This window comes from Ptychodera flava, chromosome 5, assembly GCF_041260155.1.
Source record: "Ptychodera flava strain L36383 chromosome 5, AS_Pfla_20210202, whole genome shotgun sequence".
Lineage (NCBI taxonomy): Eukaryota > Metazoa > Hemichordata > Enteropneusta > Ptychoderidae > Ptychodera > Ptychodera flava.
The window spans coordinates 35,408,450-35,428,863 of record NC_091932.1 but is presented as its reverse complement, the minus strand read 5'-3'; the positions used below and the strand labels follow the sequence as shown (position 1 = coordinate 35,428,863).

The 20,414-nt window shown below is 37.6% G+C and overlaps 1 protein-coding gene across 1 annotated transcript; it reads left to right on the top strand.

Moving 5' to 3' along the window:
* The first annotated feature begins 13,090 nt into the window (after nt 1-13,090).
* Nucleotides 13,091-19,874, top strand: LOC139133794 (uncharacterized). The gene is made up of 5 exons (XM_070700563.1): nt 13,091-13,235; nt 14,369-14,585; nt 16,353-16,598; nt 16,949-17,027; nt 18,329-19,874. The coding sequence occupies exons 2-5, from the start codon at nt 14,417-14,419 to the stop codon at nt 18,645-18,647; spliced, it is 813 nt and encodes a 270-aa protein (XP_070556664.1). The 5' UTR covers nt 13,091-13,235; nt 14,369-14,416; the 3' UTR covers nt 18,648-19,874.
* Nucleotides 19,875-20,414: the final 540 nt, after the last annotated feature.

Here is a 20,414-nt window from a genome sequence, read left to right as displayed (position 1 = left end):
CAACTGGTGATTAAGTATAATTCTGTGAAGAGAACAACATCAATATTCAAAAGAAACGTGTGATATTGTTTGGGGCGTATACGGAAACTTAATCTACTATGACCCGGTGACGTCAGTTTTGTTTCTATACATTTATTACTACAACTACTTAAACTATTGCTACAGTAAAGAAGGTCACCAGTGAGTGAAAGTGGAGAGATTTGTAGAGAGATGAGCGGTGTGCTCTGAATCAATCTCAAGGCTAGTAGGGTGCATGAACGCCAGTCAAGTTGAAGTTGAAGTGGCAGTGGCTGAATCAAAGTCTATGTAACATATGATAAGTTTACTAAGATATAGCTTATACTTTGGCGGGAAATGAGAGACTTTGTCCCTCTAACCCTTTCACTACCATGATTTGTCCCAAATCCATTGTTTTCTAAGGTAAATCCTGTACACAGGGAAGTGCGGGTGAAAGGGTTAGACCACTTCCATTTCAATATCTTCACCTGGGGAACATGATATGCATGTACATGAAATTTTACATACTGAACAATATAAATGTTTTGGTGAATCATCTAAAGGCTTTGCAAATCAAAATGGTTTAAGAGAATTTCCCGCAAACATTCAACTGAACTTAGGCAATATTTACGCATTGATGTAGATACATTTCTGATTAAAGCTATGTCTGATTTATTATAATATAAGATTGCCCTAGCTAAACTACCATCCCTCCCTGCCCTACCTGTTTCTTGAAAGTAAAACTCAATGGTCTTTGGTACCCCAATATGGATCACTTGCCTCACCCGCTGACAATCAAGACCCATCCCAAGAGCTACAGTGGCAAAAACGACTCGCAGAGAAGAGAAGAATTCATGAGAGAAGAAAGAATTTCTGATTTCATTGCTGCTGTTTGTGGGGCGTGATATTGGTTGAATAGTCTGTATTTAGGAAGACATGGAGCATTGGCAGGCTGAAACTGATCATTGCCAAGAATGTGTTCAAACAAGATATATGCATATCCGCACCATTCTAATGGGAGATAGATAAATGTCAACGGAAATCTAACTTTCTCTTCTTCAAATCTTCAGCTAGGGGTTCTAAAATTGTACTATAACTTTCTTTTCCGCTTTGGCTTGGTAGACGCAGGTACTTTTCGTAGATGATATTGGGGCGGTTTGGGTTTTCCCTTATCCTCACAGGATTTTGAAGACACAAGGATGACACTATGGCCTCTTCATACTTTTTTGTTGCAGTAGCTGTCAGTGCCAGGTGGGGAATATTTGGAAACAAAGACGCAAGAACACAGAGGCGAGAGTAATCTGGGCGAAAGTCATATCCCCTGTAATAAAAAAATAAAAATAAATGTTATGAATTAATAGTGCAAATAAACCTGCAGCAATTATCTACTGGTACACAATTCATGACTCAGCATAAATCTGAAATTTATTCAATGTATTAACCCAAAATTAAGAACCACGTCAAAAATGATATGATTTTGAGTTGGTTGAGAATTCTTTAAATTGCATATTTTTTTTTCATTTGCAGAAAAAATCGATCGAGACCTGAAATAAACTCAGAAATAAACAGAAATAAATGTGTTTTTATTGAAATATTGTTGATACATTATATATCGATATCTTACAAGTGTGATAGTGTTGTACATTTCTATCTTCGTTGTGTTTTAGGTATGAATGGAGTTGTCACAGTAAGGAAATAATGGGAAGCGCTGATCAATATTCAACAATTAAGTTTCATGGGGGGGGGGAACTTAAAGAATTTGGTTTTTTTTATCAGACATTGAAGTATTGACACTGTCCCTTAAGACATGTTCATGTGACAATATAAAAATTGTTGCTTTGCTTTTCTCTGTTCTGTTCTTCAAGCTGAGTGGTCAGGTTCAATTTATTTACTTATTTATTTATTTATTTATTTATTTATTTATTTATTAGATGAACAAATGAGATATACTATGTGCTATAGTACACTTTTTATCTTTGTTGTTTGTCATTTATATTTTCCTACATTTGTGTGGAGAGACTGTTGTGACTATACAAAGCAACAGCAGATAAAAGTGACACCACAATCAAATGACAATGCAGGAAAACTAGTATAAGCACACATCCTACAGCACATGCTGAAAGGTGGAAAACAGAAATAAACAAATCGGTTTTTAGTTAAGACCGTCAACAGTGGTAACATCTGAAAATGGGGGAATGTTTTCTCAGATTAATTCTAGAGGCACTGATGAGGAAACTATTACACAGCTGTCTGCTTGGTACTTTAAAAGACATTGTACACAATGGACGAACAATTACAGTGTGCACTGACCAGTTGTAAACAAAAATAGTAATTTAGTATCTAAAATGTACGCCTCCTCTGGCCCAGTTCACTGTGGGGCAAGGTTCTCTCATATACCTAGTATTATTTTTACACAAGGAGCATGATTTTACTCACCAGTCAATACAACAATGAGCTTCATCCACAGCTACAGCAACTAGATTTTCCCGGTATTTTCTTGAGATCAATAAACTTCTCCCATCTTTGTTAGACACAATTGCTTCAGGGTGGGCAAATAAAACATGGATATCTCCTGTTTCGATTAGCTTCAGATCATCTGTTTCTTCTAACTCAACTTCTGAACTATCTTCGCTACACGCTTTGGTCTTCACGTCAAGGGAAGCTGCTTTCATACCAGTTGCTCGCAATTTTTGCACTTGCTCCAAAATCAGAGCATTTAGTGGTGAAATCACCAACACTGTTCTCAAAGTGTCACAGTGACCAAATTGCTTGCATGACAAGAGATATGGCAAGAGCTGGTATATTACAGATTACCCGTAACCCGTCGGCAACACAACCATAGCATCACGACCATCATAAATGCTTTTTAAGGCCTCCACCTGTTTTTTCCCGTAGCTTCGATGATGGGGAAAAGCAGTGTATTGATTTCTGTAATGCGTCCTGGAAATCCATACTTTTAGTTACTGAGAGGGTGGGTCGAAAAAGTTGCCTTACAAACTCACTGCAAACTACAAAAGACGTTCCGCCGACGGTCATGATCAAACAAATATTTATGGCGGGTTTTTGCTATCGTTTGGGAATATTATTTGGCGGGTGTTTGCTATCGTTCGGTAACAACAAACATTCAACTTACCGTAAATCGTATTATATCCATTAAATGCTCAATGACTGCGTCCATCATGTCAATAAGTTTCCTGCACCGATGTAAACTTCATCAAAATAAAGAGTGACCTTGCGTGAAACATCCTATCGCCGTAAATTCTGCTTGCTCTATCTCCGCCATCAAGATCACCCTCTGAATCCGCTGCCGTAGTGATTTCAGAACCGGAATGCAGTCGACGAATCATATACCTTCCCCTACATCGAACGCCATTTTGGCAACGTCATTGGTCGTTCAAAGTGGATTTTGAGAGACGTGTTGAACGCGCCCACTTGTGGCCCGAAGGTCATACACGGCGCCCTATGGAGAGGCTAGTATAATAATAAAGTATAACACATTTTACTTTTAATATAACTTGAGACAACTTGTGGTAGTTGTCTGAGTTTTAACAAAACTTTAGTGCATCACAAGATCACGGTTACCCTGCCCTAAGTAGAACAACCGTTAAAAGATCAAGTGTTGATCTCTGTCACAGTCATGGAAGGTGACGTAATAAAATAATTCCAGTCCTTTTAGGTTTAATCACTGCCGAGACTGCCCGAGAAAACGTAATGTCACGTAAATCAACATAAAAAGTCAATCATTTCAATATGTGTGAACTTTCCTTGAAAAATTTAATTCGGTTCCCTGGTTTTACGGTCGAATTCGATTTCACTATTTTTGACCGTCACCACCATATTTGTACGGCCTCGATCATTATCATCTTTGGGTCAAACAAGACGTTAATGAGGTAATGCACTTCCTTGGAATGTGTTCTAGATATTTGCTTGCCTGCCTATGTCAAGAAAGCTGATTTTTCTCAAGAAGTAGAAACAAAATGAAAGACTCATCATTATAATATGCTTGTCTGGAATCCGGCAATCTGATTGGCTAGAGCCGGGGTTTATATTCTCAACAAGAAGACCTGCGCACCGCGTAACATTTTTGAGCTCGCGCAAATTTCGAACGCCAACTTGAGATCTCAACGCGCCATAATGTCGAACAAGTCTATGGCTTCAGATTGATTTTGATTGTTAAAATTTAGCCTAGTGCAGCTTGACGAACCAACATATGAAGAGTTTCTGTAAGCAGCGGAGGCTATGTAACAACAACATAATTTTTTAAAGTTTTATGAGCGGTTTTGGAGTAAAATTATTCAAGTTCGATGTCTAATCGCGATATCGATGCGTCGCGTAACCGTATTTTATGAATTCAAATGTGCACGCGCGCGCGTTCTGAAACGTTCTTTTTTCGAGTTTGTATGAGGCTGGGCGCTCCGCGATCCTGAACTCTCGTTCCAACTTCGGCCCTAAATAACGAAATTGTCCCCTTGTTTTTAACTTTAGCATATTATAATGAGGTTATAAACGGTGCGCTCGGGTATTTAGTTGCGGATATAAGACCTCTGGGGTGAAAATTAGCATATTTGGGTGAAATAATCACCTCGCTTCGCTCGGTGATTATTTCCCGCCAAATATGCTAATTTTCACCCCAGAGGTCTTATATCCGCAACCAAATACCCTCGCTTGCCGTTTATAACCTCTAATTAAGTTTGGCATTAAAAGTACCTTAACATCATCAGCGATGTTGTGCCGTGTTGAAAACTTTCCCTGGAAAATTCTAGGGGGAGTTCAAATTCAGAAATTTCTGTGTCACAAATACGTTCATTTTCATAAAGTTACTGAAAACCGTAAGAGGCCCAGAGAAACTTAGTATTTTTGTTTGGCATTCCAAAAATAACAATCTTTAAAAATCTAAGCTAACACATGTACTTCCGTGCTCAAAAAAAGAGTACCAACGAAAATATATTTTTGGAAGATTCTACTTGTCTGGTCGTCGAGTGACAAAGACTTTAAAAATAAAACAGTCATCGCTCACATGTAAACGGATTTTGTTGTTTATTTTTATTTTGCGTTTTATTTTATTTTCCTAAAACTTAAAACTTAATTTACTTCATTCAGGAGCTTCAAAATGAGTCCCCGCAAGTCGTAGGCTAAAGTAATATTGTACAAGTTTGGGAGTCCAAATCTCTGTCCCCGATGCGCATTCTACGTTAAGGTCGTCAGTCTCCGTACAAGGGCGACCTCACTATCTTCAAGAGGAAACATAACGGAACAATTGCAGCATTCACTTATTGACTGCTTCAGTGAGAAACTCGACAGGTAAATATGCGAGACGTGTACTTTTTAAAGTCTGATGTCGACATTTTTTCGCCTCTTGCAAAGATCACCGAATCTTTGAGTACTGTACACATTTACAAAATCCCTTTATAGCATCAATATGAAAGTACCGAGCTTCAGGTAGTATTTATAATAGCCACTCTTTCCGCAAAACAATAGTCAGTAGTTAAAATATAGAGGACAGGCGTTGCATGCTCGGCGTTTTGCTCAGACATACTTAGGTAGCAACATTGAACATATATTCGTCCAAAACTCAGCACTGTAAGTGCATAGGGTCAAAAGCCACCCCTCTGACACGGTCAAATTGCAGGTGGCCAAAACCACATACAGTAGAAGCGAGACTCTCTTCTACTCTCTATGCCAAAACCATACAGTGCTTTATGCAATGATCATTTTCTCACACGTATGTAGTCAATCGAAATTTCTGGATTTCAGCTAGCAAAGCAACTTCGACACCGGCAAACGAAAAGTGGTAATTCGTCGTAACGTCAGCCAAAGTGTACGGGTACACGGCCAGCGATGGACAATGTGTCAATGACTGAATACACCCGATTCTAACTGTAATTCAGGGTAAATAACTGCACTTTGAATGTCTTATTTGTTCGCGCGTCTATGGTACAACGGTCACCGAACGTCTTGCATCGTGCCTACATATGTTTGAGTCAATGTCCAGGAGCGAAAAGGTGGCAAGCAGTTTGTGGAGGGGCCGTGTAGCAAGGGAAAATCGGGCACTGGTCTGCAATTTTCTCGTTGAAAAAATAAATATTAAATAAAGAGAAACTTTCCATAAATGTATCAAAATTAGGCGCGAAACATTTGGGTGTTGCTGTTTTGTCACAATATCTCGCTTGACGGTCTATCGTGATACTGTTGGCACTTCGCCATCATGTAATGATTGAGTTTTAATGTGATCTTCAGAAAGTTCCTGATTCTAGATTCAACAGCTGTGTTTCTTTAGCCCTTTGCCAGGTAATCAGCTAATGATTGACAGCATGCTGTCTTAAATGTTTAAGTCTTGCCGTGTCCATTTTTGAACTGTAGACGAATTACATCGGACCCGAGTGCTTTTGTCTCAAGGTTGTTTGCATACTGAAATATAATATTGTCACTTTTTTCTTTCAAAGATTCATCTTGTGATGTGCATGATGGTAGGGATTCAGAAGTCTATTGTATTGACCGACATTTTATACCAGAAAAAGCAGTTTATGTTTGTTTTTTCGGCCCTAATTTCATTCGGGGCAGGACACAGCGGCCGCCGAATTTATGGTATGTTTTTCCACACTTCTTCCTTTTCTAATGTGTTGAGTTAAAAGATGAAGATGAAGGTCGGTTTGCTACCTACATTTTGAAAGGTACGTTTGGGGTACATTATATTTTCCATAGTTCATGATTTCAAGACATGTTTATGAATGTTAAAGCTGAATGAATTTCTCTTTTGAAGAAGATATCTCAAGAGTCAGAGTCTGAAAATATTGACTGACATTGAGTACAAAATGCCTCTTTCATCCAAAAGATCCATATAGTGAGAGTGATTGTAAAGTAAACTGACAAGGAAAATGACTATTTTTGAAACGTCCCTCACGATTAACAGGAAATATACAGAATAGATAGAAAAAATCTATCGATTTATTGACACAGTGTAGTCGAACACTTTACATCTGCGCTAATGCGAGAACCAGGGATTGAGAGACCGGTCCGCTATCTCAACTTTAATATAAAGTAGGGTCCTTAAAGTCCTGCCTTGCATCACACTACCACCACTGGTATCTTGCCTGGTACCTGGCCAAACAGCAAAACTTCCGAGTGACATGTGAAGTGTATAAAGTTTTAATAGTCTTGTTTCAAAATGACCACGATTTATGTCCACGGACTTATGTACCGGCCACAGAACTTGGTGTTTGTCGTCCATTGTGACATCTGTACTAAACTGTACGAACGAACGAACAAACGAACGAATTGTATTATGTTGATACTGTCTTTATTTGCCAGAAAGTCATGTCCCTATCATATCTCTTGGGTTAATTTACCCATGCAGCTTTATGGGCGACACCAGTTTAATTATCAATGGCATCTAAGCTTGGCTTTTTAATACCGCGTCACAATTTGTGCAAAAACAAATATGTCATTGTCCTTTTAACCTTGGCAATGCATCTGCATGTTTCATAAAAAATAAAGGTTAGTATAATTCTGTGTAGTAGCTGACTATTTCGTGTTGAAAGTACCGATTGACGATGACGCAACTAGACGCGTTTTATATCAGGTCGCAATACTTCCCTCATGGTAATCTCCGACCATTCTCTTTCAGAACCAGAGGATAGAAGTCAGAGTTCACTGTGCAAATGTTGATATCACAGAGGCAAAATACCGTAACTACATCGGAAATTTAAGATGATCACCATGCTTGTGCTAACTCTTCAGATTATTTTATTTTCACAAAAAATATCCATATACTTGTCACCGAATAGCATTCTACATTCACGTACACTATAATGTAGTTGTTATGTTCCATTGACTTCCCATTCTCGACATAGATTAATAAAGTTATATAGTTTTATCTTTGCAGCACGCAACAGTAGCAATCAAAATGGAGGCAACTTCAGGTTTACCATAAATGCAAGCTGAATAGAAGCCAGCCGCACTCTGTCTGTAACCCCTTGCTGTGAAACTGTCACACTCAGCAAAGCGAGTAACAGTTGTATCACAGAGTCCTAACCTTTAGAATGAAATCTTTAAAATCTATCAACGAACGTTAACTGTAAATGATGATTGGTTAGTCTTCGACTTATCACGCATTGCCCCGTTTGGGATCATGACCAGACTACTGAGAAATAACGCTCCGCCTTGGCCTCATGCTGCTAGCATGACTCTGCCAAACATGGAGACGATAGACGACACATTGAAATGAATTATTGTAAGCAGCAAACAAACACTAATATCATGATTTCTAATCAAAGGAAGTATTTTAATGTTCCAGAAACCCTGTACGAATATTCGTTGTCTAGATTGATTGTTTGTGTTGCTTTTCGACCGTGACGATATACACATACGGTTAAGAAAAGCGTACACGTCTTGCCCTCATTTGAAGTACAAACAGTTGTATATAGCACATGCCGAATCAACAATCAAGCATCAAAAGATCATGACCGAGTTCATCAAGCCATTTTACTCTCAAACTCAGGGTCAACATGAGCACTGTAGAAGTGAGATAATAAATCCAATCTAGGAAAAGAACCACATCGTTCAGAGATGTACTATTTTTTCTGGGGATGAAAACAATGGAGTAGGTATGTAATATTCAAACAGAATAGATTATAGCAGAGACTATGCTGACAGTGGTAGCGGAATTTGGTGTTGAATCATTACTCCATATTTTAGACCGTAGCAAATATTAACACGTACAGAGGCATGCAGCTAGTAAATGTTCCCTGTGCCCCTCAGTCCTCTTTATTGAATCATAGCCGCAAATGTTACATGTCACGGTAAGCACACTTTAACCGATGACATAAAGTAGTAATTGCGTAGAGATGTAGCTTCACTGTTCAGTATTAGTGATCTGGTGGGCCTTTAATGTTTTAAGCAGCTGTTGCTTGTTGCTCTTAGCGTAAAAACCAGTTACAAGCTACACCTACTGCTATGATTATAGACAATCTCTCCTGACCTCTCCTGGTATTCAATGCTTTAAAGCTGCCTGATTATCAAAAACCATATATGCCGATATCTAATAATGAAGTAACTATACAAACACCACATCTGGCTCAAGCATGTTCATGCAGTAATATGTTTGTTTCCTTTGGTACATCTTCGGCGCGCCAAATGTTTCAAAAATATAAAGCCTCAATTTTTTTTCTAAATTAATTCTTAAATGCGTATAATACAAGAAATATTTCTTGTACATAAGATCTCATTTCATTTATGTAACATTTCATAAAAATAGCATTTATCTTAATATCTATGGAGAGTATAATGTATTGGTGTATATATAAAGATTGCGTGCAAAAAATATCTAATTAAAATACAGAAAATGGTGTAATTTAGTACAATTAGATTCATTAAGGAATTAAATAGAAAGGCATAACAGAATTAAGCCTAAGTTTCGACAACTTAGAAAATCATACACACATACTTATTTGAAAATTCGTATGTACGTTTTTTCACAAAAATTTAATGAGTTCTGATTTCACAAAAGAGAAAATAATAATCAAACACAACAGTGCATGCACAAAAAACACTATAAAGCATAATTAAATACAAAAAAAAACAATACTACTACTCGAAAATATATATCACAAACCATTTAAAAGTGAAACAATGTCCAGTTTCAGTGTGAAAAGAGAGAAAATTAGAATTGAAAATTCGACTGTGATGGTGCTAGATAAAAGTGCCAATAGGCATCCTCTACTTAAACACGCGACCTGAACTAAAAAAAAAAACGGAAAAAAGAAAAAAATGAACTACGAAAAGAAAGCACTGTACAAGAAACTGAAAGCCCAACTTGCAAAATTAAATAATTCTCAACGGTTCTCATGGTTCACATACATACTTCTTCAATTGATGAATTTCTTACAACATAATACCTGGGAATTATATAATCGTACTCCGATGTTGGACGAGATACTTGGAGTATTGCGGCGATAACTCTAAGCTTCTTGTCTTCTACATCATCTCATGGACGTCAAAATTAACGAAACTTCCCATTCTACATTAAACAGTCCTTTACAAGCTGACAAAACACTCGTGGTGGTTAGTAGGCGCTATAACCCTGACCGCCAGTTTTTTATTCATTTATTAATTTAATTATTTTGCACAAAATGATACATAAAAAAACCATAAAATGAACAAAATTGTGTATGGATTACACACAAAAGTCTAAAGACTTATTTCCACCGTGGTCCATATTGACAAAAGACCAACAAAAGAATGAAAAAATACTAGTACATTGCAAGAAAACCGACCACAGAGAGTAAAACAAGCACTTCCGAAAGATAAAATAAAACGGACTAAAACCCTCTGAAAATCACAACAAAGATTATATAAAATCTCTCCTGATACGATCGACATAAGAATCTTGCAAATGCCGTTTTTAACTTTTTTAAAGCTACATGCCAGGAAATGCCAAGAGGATTTGACCGGTTAACCTCGCTGTTAATTTTATGCAGGAAATTACAATAACAATGCTTGGTCGAATGACGCAGTGGCTTGAGGGCGGGATCACCTGTGGTATAGGGGAAGAGTACCTTCCCGATGGTGATAAGTGTGCGGATTACCGTCGCCTAGGTAACGTCATCTCACCTAGCGAGAAATTTTCGCAAACTTCGCGAGGGCCCAAAAAGCGAAAATTAATCCTTGCGATATAAAAAAACATTGCGTGGTTTACATCATGAAATGTAACACACTCGGTGCCATGATAATGAACTTTAATAGTAAGCCTGTCACCTTGAAGGTAATAGTGTAAGTGACACGAGGACTTCAAACGCACGATGGTACAAACAACACCACAAGTGTGGCCGTCACCGTCTCGGGGCTGTTCTCAGAGCGGGGCCGTTTTCTCTGATTTTCAGTCAATGTTTTCCACAATGGATAAATGGTAACAATACTGAACGAAAACCTAAATTATCTACTTGTCAACCCATTTTGTGTCAGTGCCGCCGGTCACGCGCACCATCCAAAAGTTTGACAATCACTTAATATCGAACAGTATTCAAAGAAACTAATTACTAATTACTGCCTGTCCCTGCCTGTCATTCTTCTAGCAGTGCCCGTCAAGAAATTGGCCTATTCAATACAGTAATAGGTCGATATCTTAATATTCCACAACATTTACTTGTGATATAAACTTATAAAATCACAGTCCAGGCCCCCAAAACCTCTGATTAATGACCCGATAGTTATGCCGCTGACGCTGATATTCACCGGTGGTTGCCTGTGTGTGCGTACATGGACAGTCTGCATAGCCCTCGAATGTGGTCTCGATTTTGATCAAACTTACAATTTAGGAGTATATATCAAAACTGAGAAATGATATATGTTTTCACATGGATTCACAAAAAGTTTCGCCCCGGTGTTCATTTTTGACCCAGGAATTCCATCTACCCACCCTTTGCAGAGTAGTAAGCGCTAGCTTATGGGGCAAGTAAACATGGATGCGCCGTTGCGATTCAACGATCAGCCTGTATATCGGATCGAAAGTCAACAATTTTGCAGCTCGGACTATGATTTTACAAGTTTATATAAAAACTATAAGGCGCGGGTATTATAGATTGACACTGATTACTGTAGCTATAGATAGGCTATATTGAGGACGGGCAGCGACGGGCAGTAATTAGTGGGCAAAACTGGTAGTTTTCACGGTGCACGTGTGGGCAGAACTCGGTGCCATGATACTGAACATTAATAGTAAGCCTGTCACCTCGAAGGTAATACTGTACTTTAAACGAGGACTTCAAACGCACGATGGTACAAACAACACCGCAAGTGAAACGTACACATAGAAATACACGCGTTCCTACGTTGTGCCCACGCGGGCCACGTGGTTAAAATATGACTGATACTGCTGGATAGTGTTAACTGGGTCGGTAAACAGTCAATTACTAGTTTAATTGACTACCTGGCTGGGTGATTAGCAGGTCGTGTCCAACGACGTCATATGCAAACCAAGCCAAAAGACAAAAGCCCCCAAAGATATTGACAGCTGGCCAAGGGTTACTATGAATACGTAATGAATCTTTACTACGCAGAAATCGCGTTGTCAAGCCCTTCTTAACCGGTCAAATCCTCTTGGCATTTCCTCTCATGTAACCCGTTAAAGCTAACCGTTTTAGCTTTTGAAAGCTAATCCTTATAACCCTAACCCTAACCGCCAGTGGGCCCAGCTCATAGCGAGGCTCCATGTATTCCCGTTGTGGCGCGTCGACAGTCCCATTGCTGCATAGTACAGGGCCGCCTAACACTCATGTTCCCCTTGGTGCGCCGGCGGCCAGCGATTCCCTCGTTATACAGTATAGTGGCAAGGTTGACCTTTTGATGACACGCATAGCAACTCACGGCCAACAGATAGCTGCGTTTCCACAACTATCCCCAACCATGATCCCTGACCAAACAAAACGACCCCAAGTTGGTACTAAGTTGTATGGTCGGGCCCGGGTACGAAAGGAAGGTGTTTCACCGATCCGCAATGCAATCATTTGATATAGTACCAATTGAATACTTTGTATCTGGTCAGACAGAGAAGACCTGTTTATAAAACATCTGTGTCACATTTTGCATATGAATTAGACTTAAACGCAACGAGTGGAAAAAGATTTGGATCAAAATTGTGTATGGGCTCTTAGGTGAAAATTCCTCATAAACTTCAAGATTATGAAATCAGTTGATGTGTTTCCATAGTTTTACTTCCACTTGGATGATACTATTCCTGAACTTGGTGGCTTTTCTAATGTTTAACATTTGTAAAGATGTTTTGGTGCAACACGTAAAACTCAGGCACAATGCTTGCGAAATGACCTTATATGAACTTTCGTTGAACACTTACGTCCAGTAGTACTTCACAATTAGGGTAGATGAATCAAAGACAATGAGTTTTATGTCTAAAAAGGCATTGTATATTTAAAAAAACAACACAACTGAAAATCAGCACAATAGCACTATGTTTTAGTTAATAACAGTTATAACATTCTAACAGAGACTCTTTGCCGAGATACATTATTTTGTTCTCACTGGGATTCCCTGCAATAAAATGGTTGATACCCTCTGACCTTTGCCCTTACTTGATGACAAGTTGCTGCCTCTTACAATTCATTCCTCTGTGACGACTTGTTCTTTCACCTAGAAAAGTGAACGCTGCATGGACATCTCTCGACACATTTGAACTACTCACTACCAGCCAAAGGACGGAATTTGCCGACTCAGCCACAATAAATTAGGTATGTTGAATTCTGTCTTATTTTCTGAGTATGATAGTTAGCTATACTTTTTCTGTTTTGCCACACCCGATATAACTTCCCTGTGCCTATTGCTTACAACGGGACTTCAAGACTGTAATACACGGTCAACAATCGTTTCCTTGGTGCCTCCACAGTCTACAATGGCGGACCCTACCAGATAAGTGGGTGTCCGCCATTGTCCCTCATCTCATCTCTTCCTGTTATTGTTTCTCCTCGCTTATTAGTTGGTCTTGACATATTCAATTCTGTGTACCCGCTTGACTTTAACGCTGCATCGTATTGACCTTTTTGTTTATCAAAGATTTCCTTATCACTGGCTATCATTGAGATGCGTTTGCTTATTGTGTCAGGTATGTATGTAATGATAGTTGGCGGGTGGGTATATATATATATATATATATATATATATATATATATATATATATATATATATATATATATATATATATATATATATATATATATATATATATATATATATATATATATATATATATATATATATATATATATATATATATATATATATATATATATATATATATATATATATATATATATCATATAAGTAAGAAATAGCCCCATAAGAGATAAAATTATAGCAAATTCGAGTGATTTCTTGACCTAGGAAATAAACCTCTTCAACGAAACTTCCATAAAAGTCAGGGGGCATGTGTACCAACACTGCAACAGTAGCCAGACCGACAATTTCACACCTGATTAAGTGCACTCTTATTATCATCGTAAAGTTACTCTGGCTGTTACCACTCCCTCTGTGTAAGTTTGTAAACACGCTTGTTTATTTACAAACACGGTGTGTTTATTCAATAGAAAATATTGTCTACACTGCTAATGATTATTGGACCAGTTTAATGTCATATTCTGTATTGTCATTGTAATGAGTATTTAGCATCAGAGTTTGTGCTAAGGGTTTTTGGGTTTTTCTCATGAAAAAGAGTTACGGAAGAAGAAGAGGAGAAACTGAAAGTTGGACCCCGGTAAAACCAATAGGTTTTGGCCCCTAAAATGCGACAATTAATCATGATTGACAGGTTAAAGTGTCCTTTAGTGTCAAAGATTCAATAAAACTGAAATTATTTTTCCACCCACAGGTTAGAGTGACAGATCTATGTAGCTCAACACTCAAACCGACGTCGAGAATGATCCTCAATTGTAGCTGTACACTTCCTGTACGGTTGTCACCACCTAATATTCAAACGGCACCAGTCGTTCCAAAACCTTGGAGGAAAAGAACTACATTAGGGCACGATCCATCGGGGTGTGCCTTACATGGAGGAATATGCAAATTAAATATCAGAAAACTGTGTGGTAAGGAAGTCGTCATTATATACGGCCCAAGGTCGAAGAAATAACATTAGAAACACCAAAATTTGCAAGTAACCCCTCTGTAAACCATAATGTATTTGAGTAACGTCCTCTCTAACAGAAAAAATTTGTTGACCCCTCCCCACCAACTTAGTAAGTTAAATATTAATACATATATTTGTTAAATTTACAAAAATACAGGAATAGTAAAGACCTTTCAAATCCCGGTTAACCCTGCTAGATTATCACCAGTTATCTCATGACTGTTGAAAACCAAAACTTGAAATTTGTTCATGACCCCCCAAAAGATATCAAAGCTTACCGTATAACCTCTACCCAACCATATCGTATTATTTAATTTTAATTGATATTATGTAATGGTATGGTTAAATGTCAAAATAGTTATTGAACTTGAGTCAATCAATAATAATAAAGAATGAATCACAACAGTTAAATTTTGTCCTAGAGTCCTGTGCACTCATAATAGTACCTGATGAAAGCATTTCAAAATGACAAAGCTCTCTTTCATCTGTGGTCATAATTGTTTGAAATGACTGTTTCTTGCACTAAAAGATTGTTATTGAGACAGTCCATTTTCATAACAACAGTCACATTAGTCGCTGAGTACATAAACAACTACCATTCCCGTCGCCACTAATTACTGTTTCATAATCAGTATTGCTGGTAGTTGCACCTACTTGCAGCTTTTCCCTAGTTTAATAAAGTTCACGTTTGTTGTTTTGTTAAAAGTGGTTACTTTTTTGTATCAAAACTTTGTTTGTGCAATATTGTCTTTATCAAGAGATTGCCAAAATTTACGTAGAGACGACATGGGGAAAATAAAACAAGGAAAACAAAACTTGAGTATAGACATTAAATTTACATTTCTGTTAAAAGACACAAGAAATCCCCACTGTTATTTCTTGATCATCCCGAATCATTTTCTTGCACTAAAAGATTGGTTTGTTATTGATACAGTCCATTGTTTTGTATATTTGTAGAATTAGTTTTCTTTACACATAATCAATACCAAATACAATAGAGACTAAATGTTTTACATGCTGAGCAGGCAAGTATGCAATGTTTTCTTAATACAAACTTTGGTTATGAAATTAAATCCCGTCATAGACCGACAGACACAAAGGATCATGAACATGAACAGTCTACCACTTCAACTGCCCCATACTTTTGTTTCGGACAGGATTAATCAGACCAACATTAATTTGAAGGTTAAGGATTGTTGAAAAAATGAAGTATCCAGTGTGACAAAACGGTCATATTCTTAAAATATCTATATTATTGATATAACTATGTTGCCGTTAGTTTCGTGTTCGATCTTCCGTAGGACTATACTTAGCAAAACCTAGTTCGACGTACCAGGGTAATACTATTGTGGAAAGGAGCAAAATCTGCTACCTGTTGTCAAAGTATTTTTGTATAGTTCGCACAAAGGATTTCATTTGCACTTATGCCTCCTACATCTGTTAATATCAATTACCATTTAACATAATAAGTAACACAATCCTGGAAAAATATTTCTTAAAATACAAATGCCATGCTGCTTCACAATTAGCTTTTGTAAATCTTTGCACGGCGCCATTAAGCACAGTGGTCTTAATGTAAATTCCACTGAAGAATTTTCATCAGAACTTGCAAATTGTAAATAAGACATCTAATATAAAGCATCGTTAGCATATGTCAAAGTTTTGTCAATGCACAAATATTATGTCATAGAAAAATGCTTATTTTTGCCTTTATTTTCTATAATAGTAAAAAAGAAAAATCCCTCGACAACGCAACAACCTCACCCATCAACAACGGCTTCGATACTTCAATCCTCCACCAGTAGTTTACTGGAGGTCAATAGAACTACAAGTGTCAGCACATTGAAGACTGATGTGTCAAAACACGGAGCTACACAATTAACATTGTCGACGTCAACGACTTTCATTCTCACTTCGAAGAAGTTAGAAACACCAGCAGTAACCGAACAAAGTTCGACTGGGCACAGCATAGGTGAGCATACACTTTTCACGCCATTAATGTTCGACAATTTCTCTTGTACTGTGAATGTGCAAATATTTCTTCATGTTAGATGAAATAAAACTAGTCACATGATAAGCAAGTCTTCTTTGTTTTATAACTGTAGGACATAATTCAAAATGTACATTTTGCGAGTTTCGATAACGACAAGACGATGAGACAACAAATTTTAAAAGAAAGATTTAGGTATTTTGCTTGCGGAGAAACCAGAAAATATTCAAAGCGAAGGTGAAAAGGTTAATAATGGCAAAACATGACCCTAAAACGAAATTCGAGAAATAGATCAATGATAGTTTTACATTACATTTATTTTATCTTCCTAGTCGTTATGTCTGTGGTTGGTGGACTGGCTTTATTGATAGTGGCCTTAATTGCATCAGTGGTTTTTCTTTGGTGCAGGAGGTAAGAATCGTTGAATATTAATCAAGGCTATGAATTCTTCGACGATACAGATTTATACCGATCTCGATTTACCGCCAAATGATATGCCACAAAATAAATATCAGAATTCGTAACTCAATCGCAATGTGTATATGTGTCAGCAACACTTTACGCGAAAGGAATTCACTCCGCAATCGGCAGCGCACCCCTTTGCTTGGCTACTTAAGCAAACATCGTGATTGGCTACTACAAATACAGATTACATAAATTATACTTAAGATGCTACGTAGAAATTCGGTCACAAACATAAACCATAATTATTTGACGAGTGAGCTCACATTATTGTTGAGGAATCATCCCCTTCCCAATGCAATCCAAGAATATGCTCCTCGAACGTGGAAGAATGAAACTTTTGCTCAAACTGTTCTTGAGAAATCGTTTAACCATTCTCTATTAAAATTAAGTATAAAAGTGGGTGTCACCGTGCAAATTTTAGTACCTAAGTAACAAATAACATAGGATATTTGAAATTCAAAATGGCCGCCATCCCTAGTAATAACTCTATGAAGAAAAATAAAATTTACCAGAATAGGATTTAAGGTTTGAGAGTCAAACAATCTGCCGCCGAGGCGCATTCTACCTTAAGAGTAAAAAGTATCTATCTCTCATCATAGAGCCTTCAACGATAATTTGTAATTAACGTCACGAAGAGCAAGGTATGACAGCCAGCTTTCAACCTTTGTTTTCGTAAGAACTTGTCTCAGTGGAATACATCGATCTTTGTCCTGCCGTAGTAGTCGTGTCTCTAAGATATTATAGATCAATCGTCAAATTCAACAAACGCTTAAAAATTAAAAAGCATTTACATTTTCTTTCTCTCTTTCAGACTGACTGCCTTATTTCGTTCTTCACTGATATAAGAATGTCCGAGATAAACAAGAGAACAAGATTATATAAGATCGGGCAAGATAAACAAGAGATCAATTTTCAAATCGAACACAAACGGCAACTTGAAAGAAATGCCTTACTTTTCATGACAATGGCAAGCCAGCGGAAACCATTTACTTTGTATCTACAAGCCTTGCGTTTCGTTCTGACGAAACAAGACATCGGTTTCTTACAATGAGCACCTGTATACTTTTACAGCTTAAGTATGGAAGGATGATGACGATGGTTCAAACAGAAGGAGTGACCTCATCATGTTGATGTCAGAAACGCGATGCATGAGGAAAGGACAAATGTTAAAGTCACATTACGCAACATTTAGAGCAATTTCAACAAATTTCGCTGCTATTGACTGTCTTTATTGCGTTCATTTACAGGAAAAAACTAGGGCATGAATACGCCACCCCCTTACCGGTAAGGCAATACCAAACTGAGACGGGAAGTGTTTCTTCAGTAGATATTTCAGTAGACCAGTCTGGGTATACAGATCTGTCACAAGGTAATCGCCTTCCTGAGCATGCCTACCAGAGTCTCACTCAAGGGGGCTATGGGCCTCATGACGACAATCACCAATCAGAGGACTCATACACAGAATTAAGAGATATACCTGTTGCACCATACCAAAGCCTTAGATTAGAACAGGCCTTAGAACAGGCATCTGATCATGGTCACACTGAGCTCACTGACGATACTTAACTCAGAACACACGACTATGAAAAGCTAAAGAGAAATTAAACCATTTGAGCATGAATTATCTTTCATGTCTTCCACAGCCAGAGTTCAATATGTCTACTCGAACAACATTATTTTGCCGAACTGGACTTGGTAGAAATATCATTTTATAACAATGGAAATTTACCTCAAAAATTATCCACCCAGTGACCTTAAAAATATGTCACTGAGTTATCAAAAACGTAACTTTTTTTGACATGAGTGTTATGATTAAGGCATTTAATATGAACCCTGCATTTACGCAGTCTTCTATAAAATTGTTTGTTTTATTTTGTCATACATAATTAAATACCTCAGGACATGTATATCACAATACGGAGACCCGAAATATAGCAAGTGATCAGCGACCACTAATATTCAGGATAGCGCCAGGGTTAAATCTCCTGTAGAAGAGAAGTCATTACATTACGGTAAATTATGTTGATACTTAGGCCGGTTTTTTGTCATTTTGAATGAAGATGTACAGTTAAACGGCAGTGATGCATTATTAGACGGATTGAAAACAGATCGATGGTGGCTTAATGTATTTTTTTTCATTTCAAGAATATTGATTATTATTTTAAAGTTTTAATCTTGATAGTAACGTACATGTAAGTTGTTTCATGTATTTTCCTTCAGTCACTTTTCTTATTTAATATTTGTCTATTTACAGCCATTGCCTTTCACATATGAGGTCATCGACTTCAAGGTGCTTGACCATGTACCAGAAAAATACATGTTTAGCTGTTAACTTTCAAAACAGAGCGGAATAATGTTTAATATACATGCTGTCAAGTTCCTTGGCAACTCTAAAGAGGGTTACATAAGATGCTAAACCTTCGAATAGGAAACCCTTGGAATGCGATCAGATCATTTTATGTGAATCGCCATAGCGTGTTTTGCGTGTCTGGGTTTCATTAAATGGTATTCTGTGCCAATCAACAGGTAGACGGAGGCTCTTTGGATGAATCGGAAAAAGTTCATACCTGAAATGATACAATGAAATTTACATCGGAAATGAAACTATAATGCGAATAAACAGTATCAAGCTCAGTTTATGTACTTGTTCTCTGTTTAGTAATATGTCTAACAGACAAAGTTATTTGCCGTACAACTATTGTCGACCCCTTTTTCCATTGGATAGTCTTAGTAATATGTAAATGTAATCATTTTTCATTGTATTGCTTTTAATAAACAACTCGATGTAAATGTTATCCAGTGTACACGTCAATGGCAAGAAGAGATCCGCCTATGACGAAAACCATTAATCGGTGAAGCAGAGAAAGAAAATGTCACTTAATACCTGAAAGTACAGAAAGTAGCGCCGAGAAAATAGGAAATGCAAATGATACTTCCATCAAACCATGATCCAGTGTTGCAGTCTGAAATGCAAAGGTAGTCATGCATATGGTGTTCACAATTCTTGGTTGAGCATCGGTTTTTACCGTATGTATACTGGTCTCCATTCCATACAGGTCATACAACAATCACAAATCTTCCAGCCAATATAGATCATTAAGTCTCAGTGTAGAATGTCAGGTGTCGGATCATTCTCTGTGACAAAGAACACGACAAGGCCGCGGTACACGTACGCTTGACAGTTCGACACCATAAGTACTTGGTTCTCGGTTCGGGCTTATCTCCGCTCTGTAGTGGACCGAGCCAAACAGCGCGTCAAACCACTAACACAAGATAAGGCGTTAATGTCAATCACCCCTTTCCAATGCGATCGAATTCTCTGGTGTTAACACA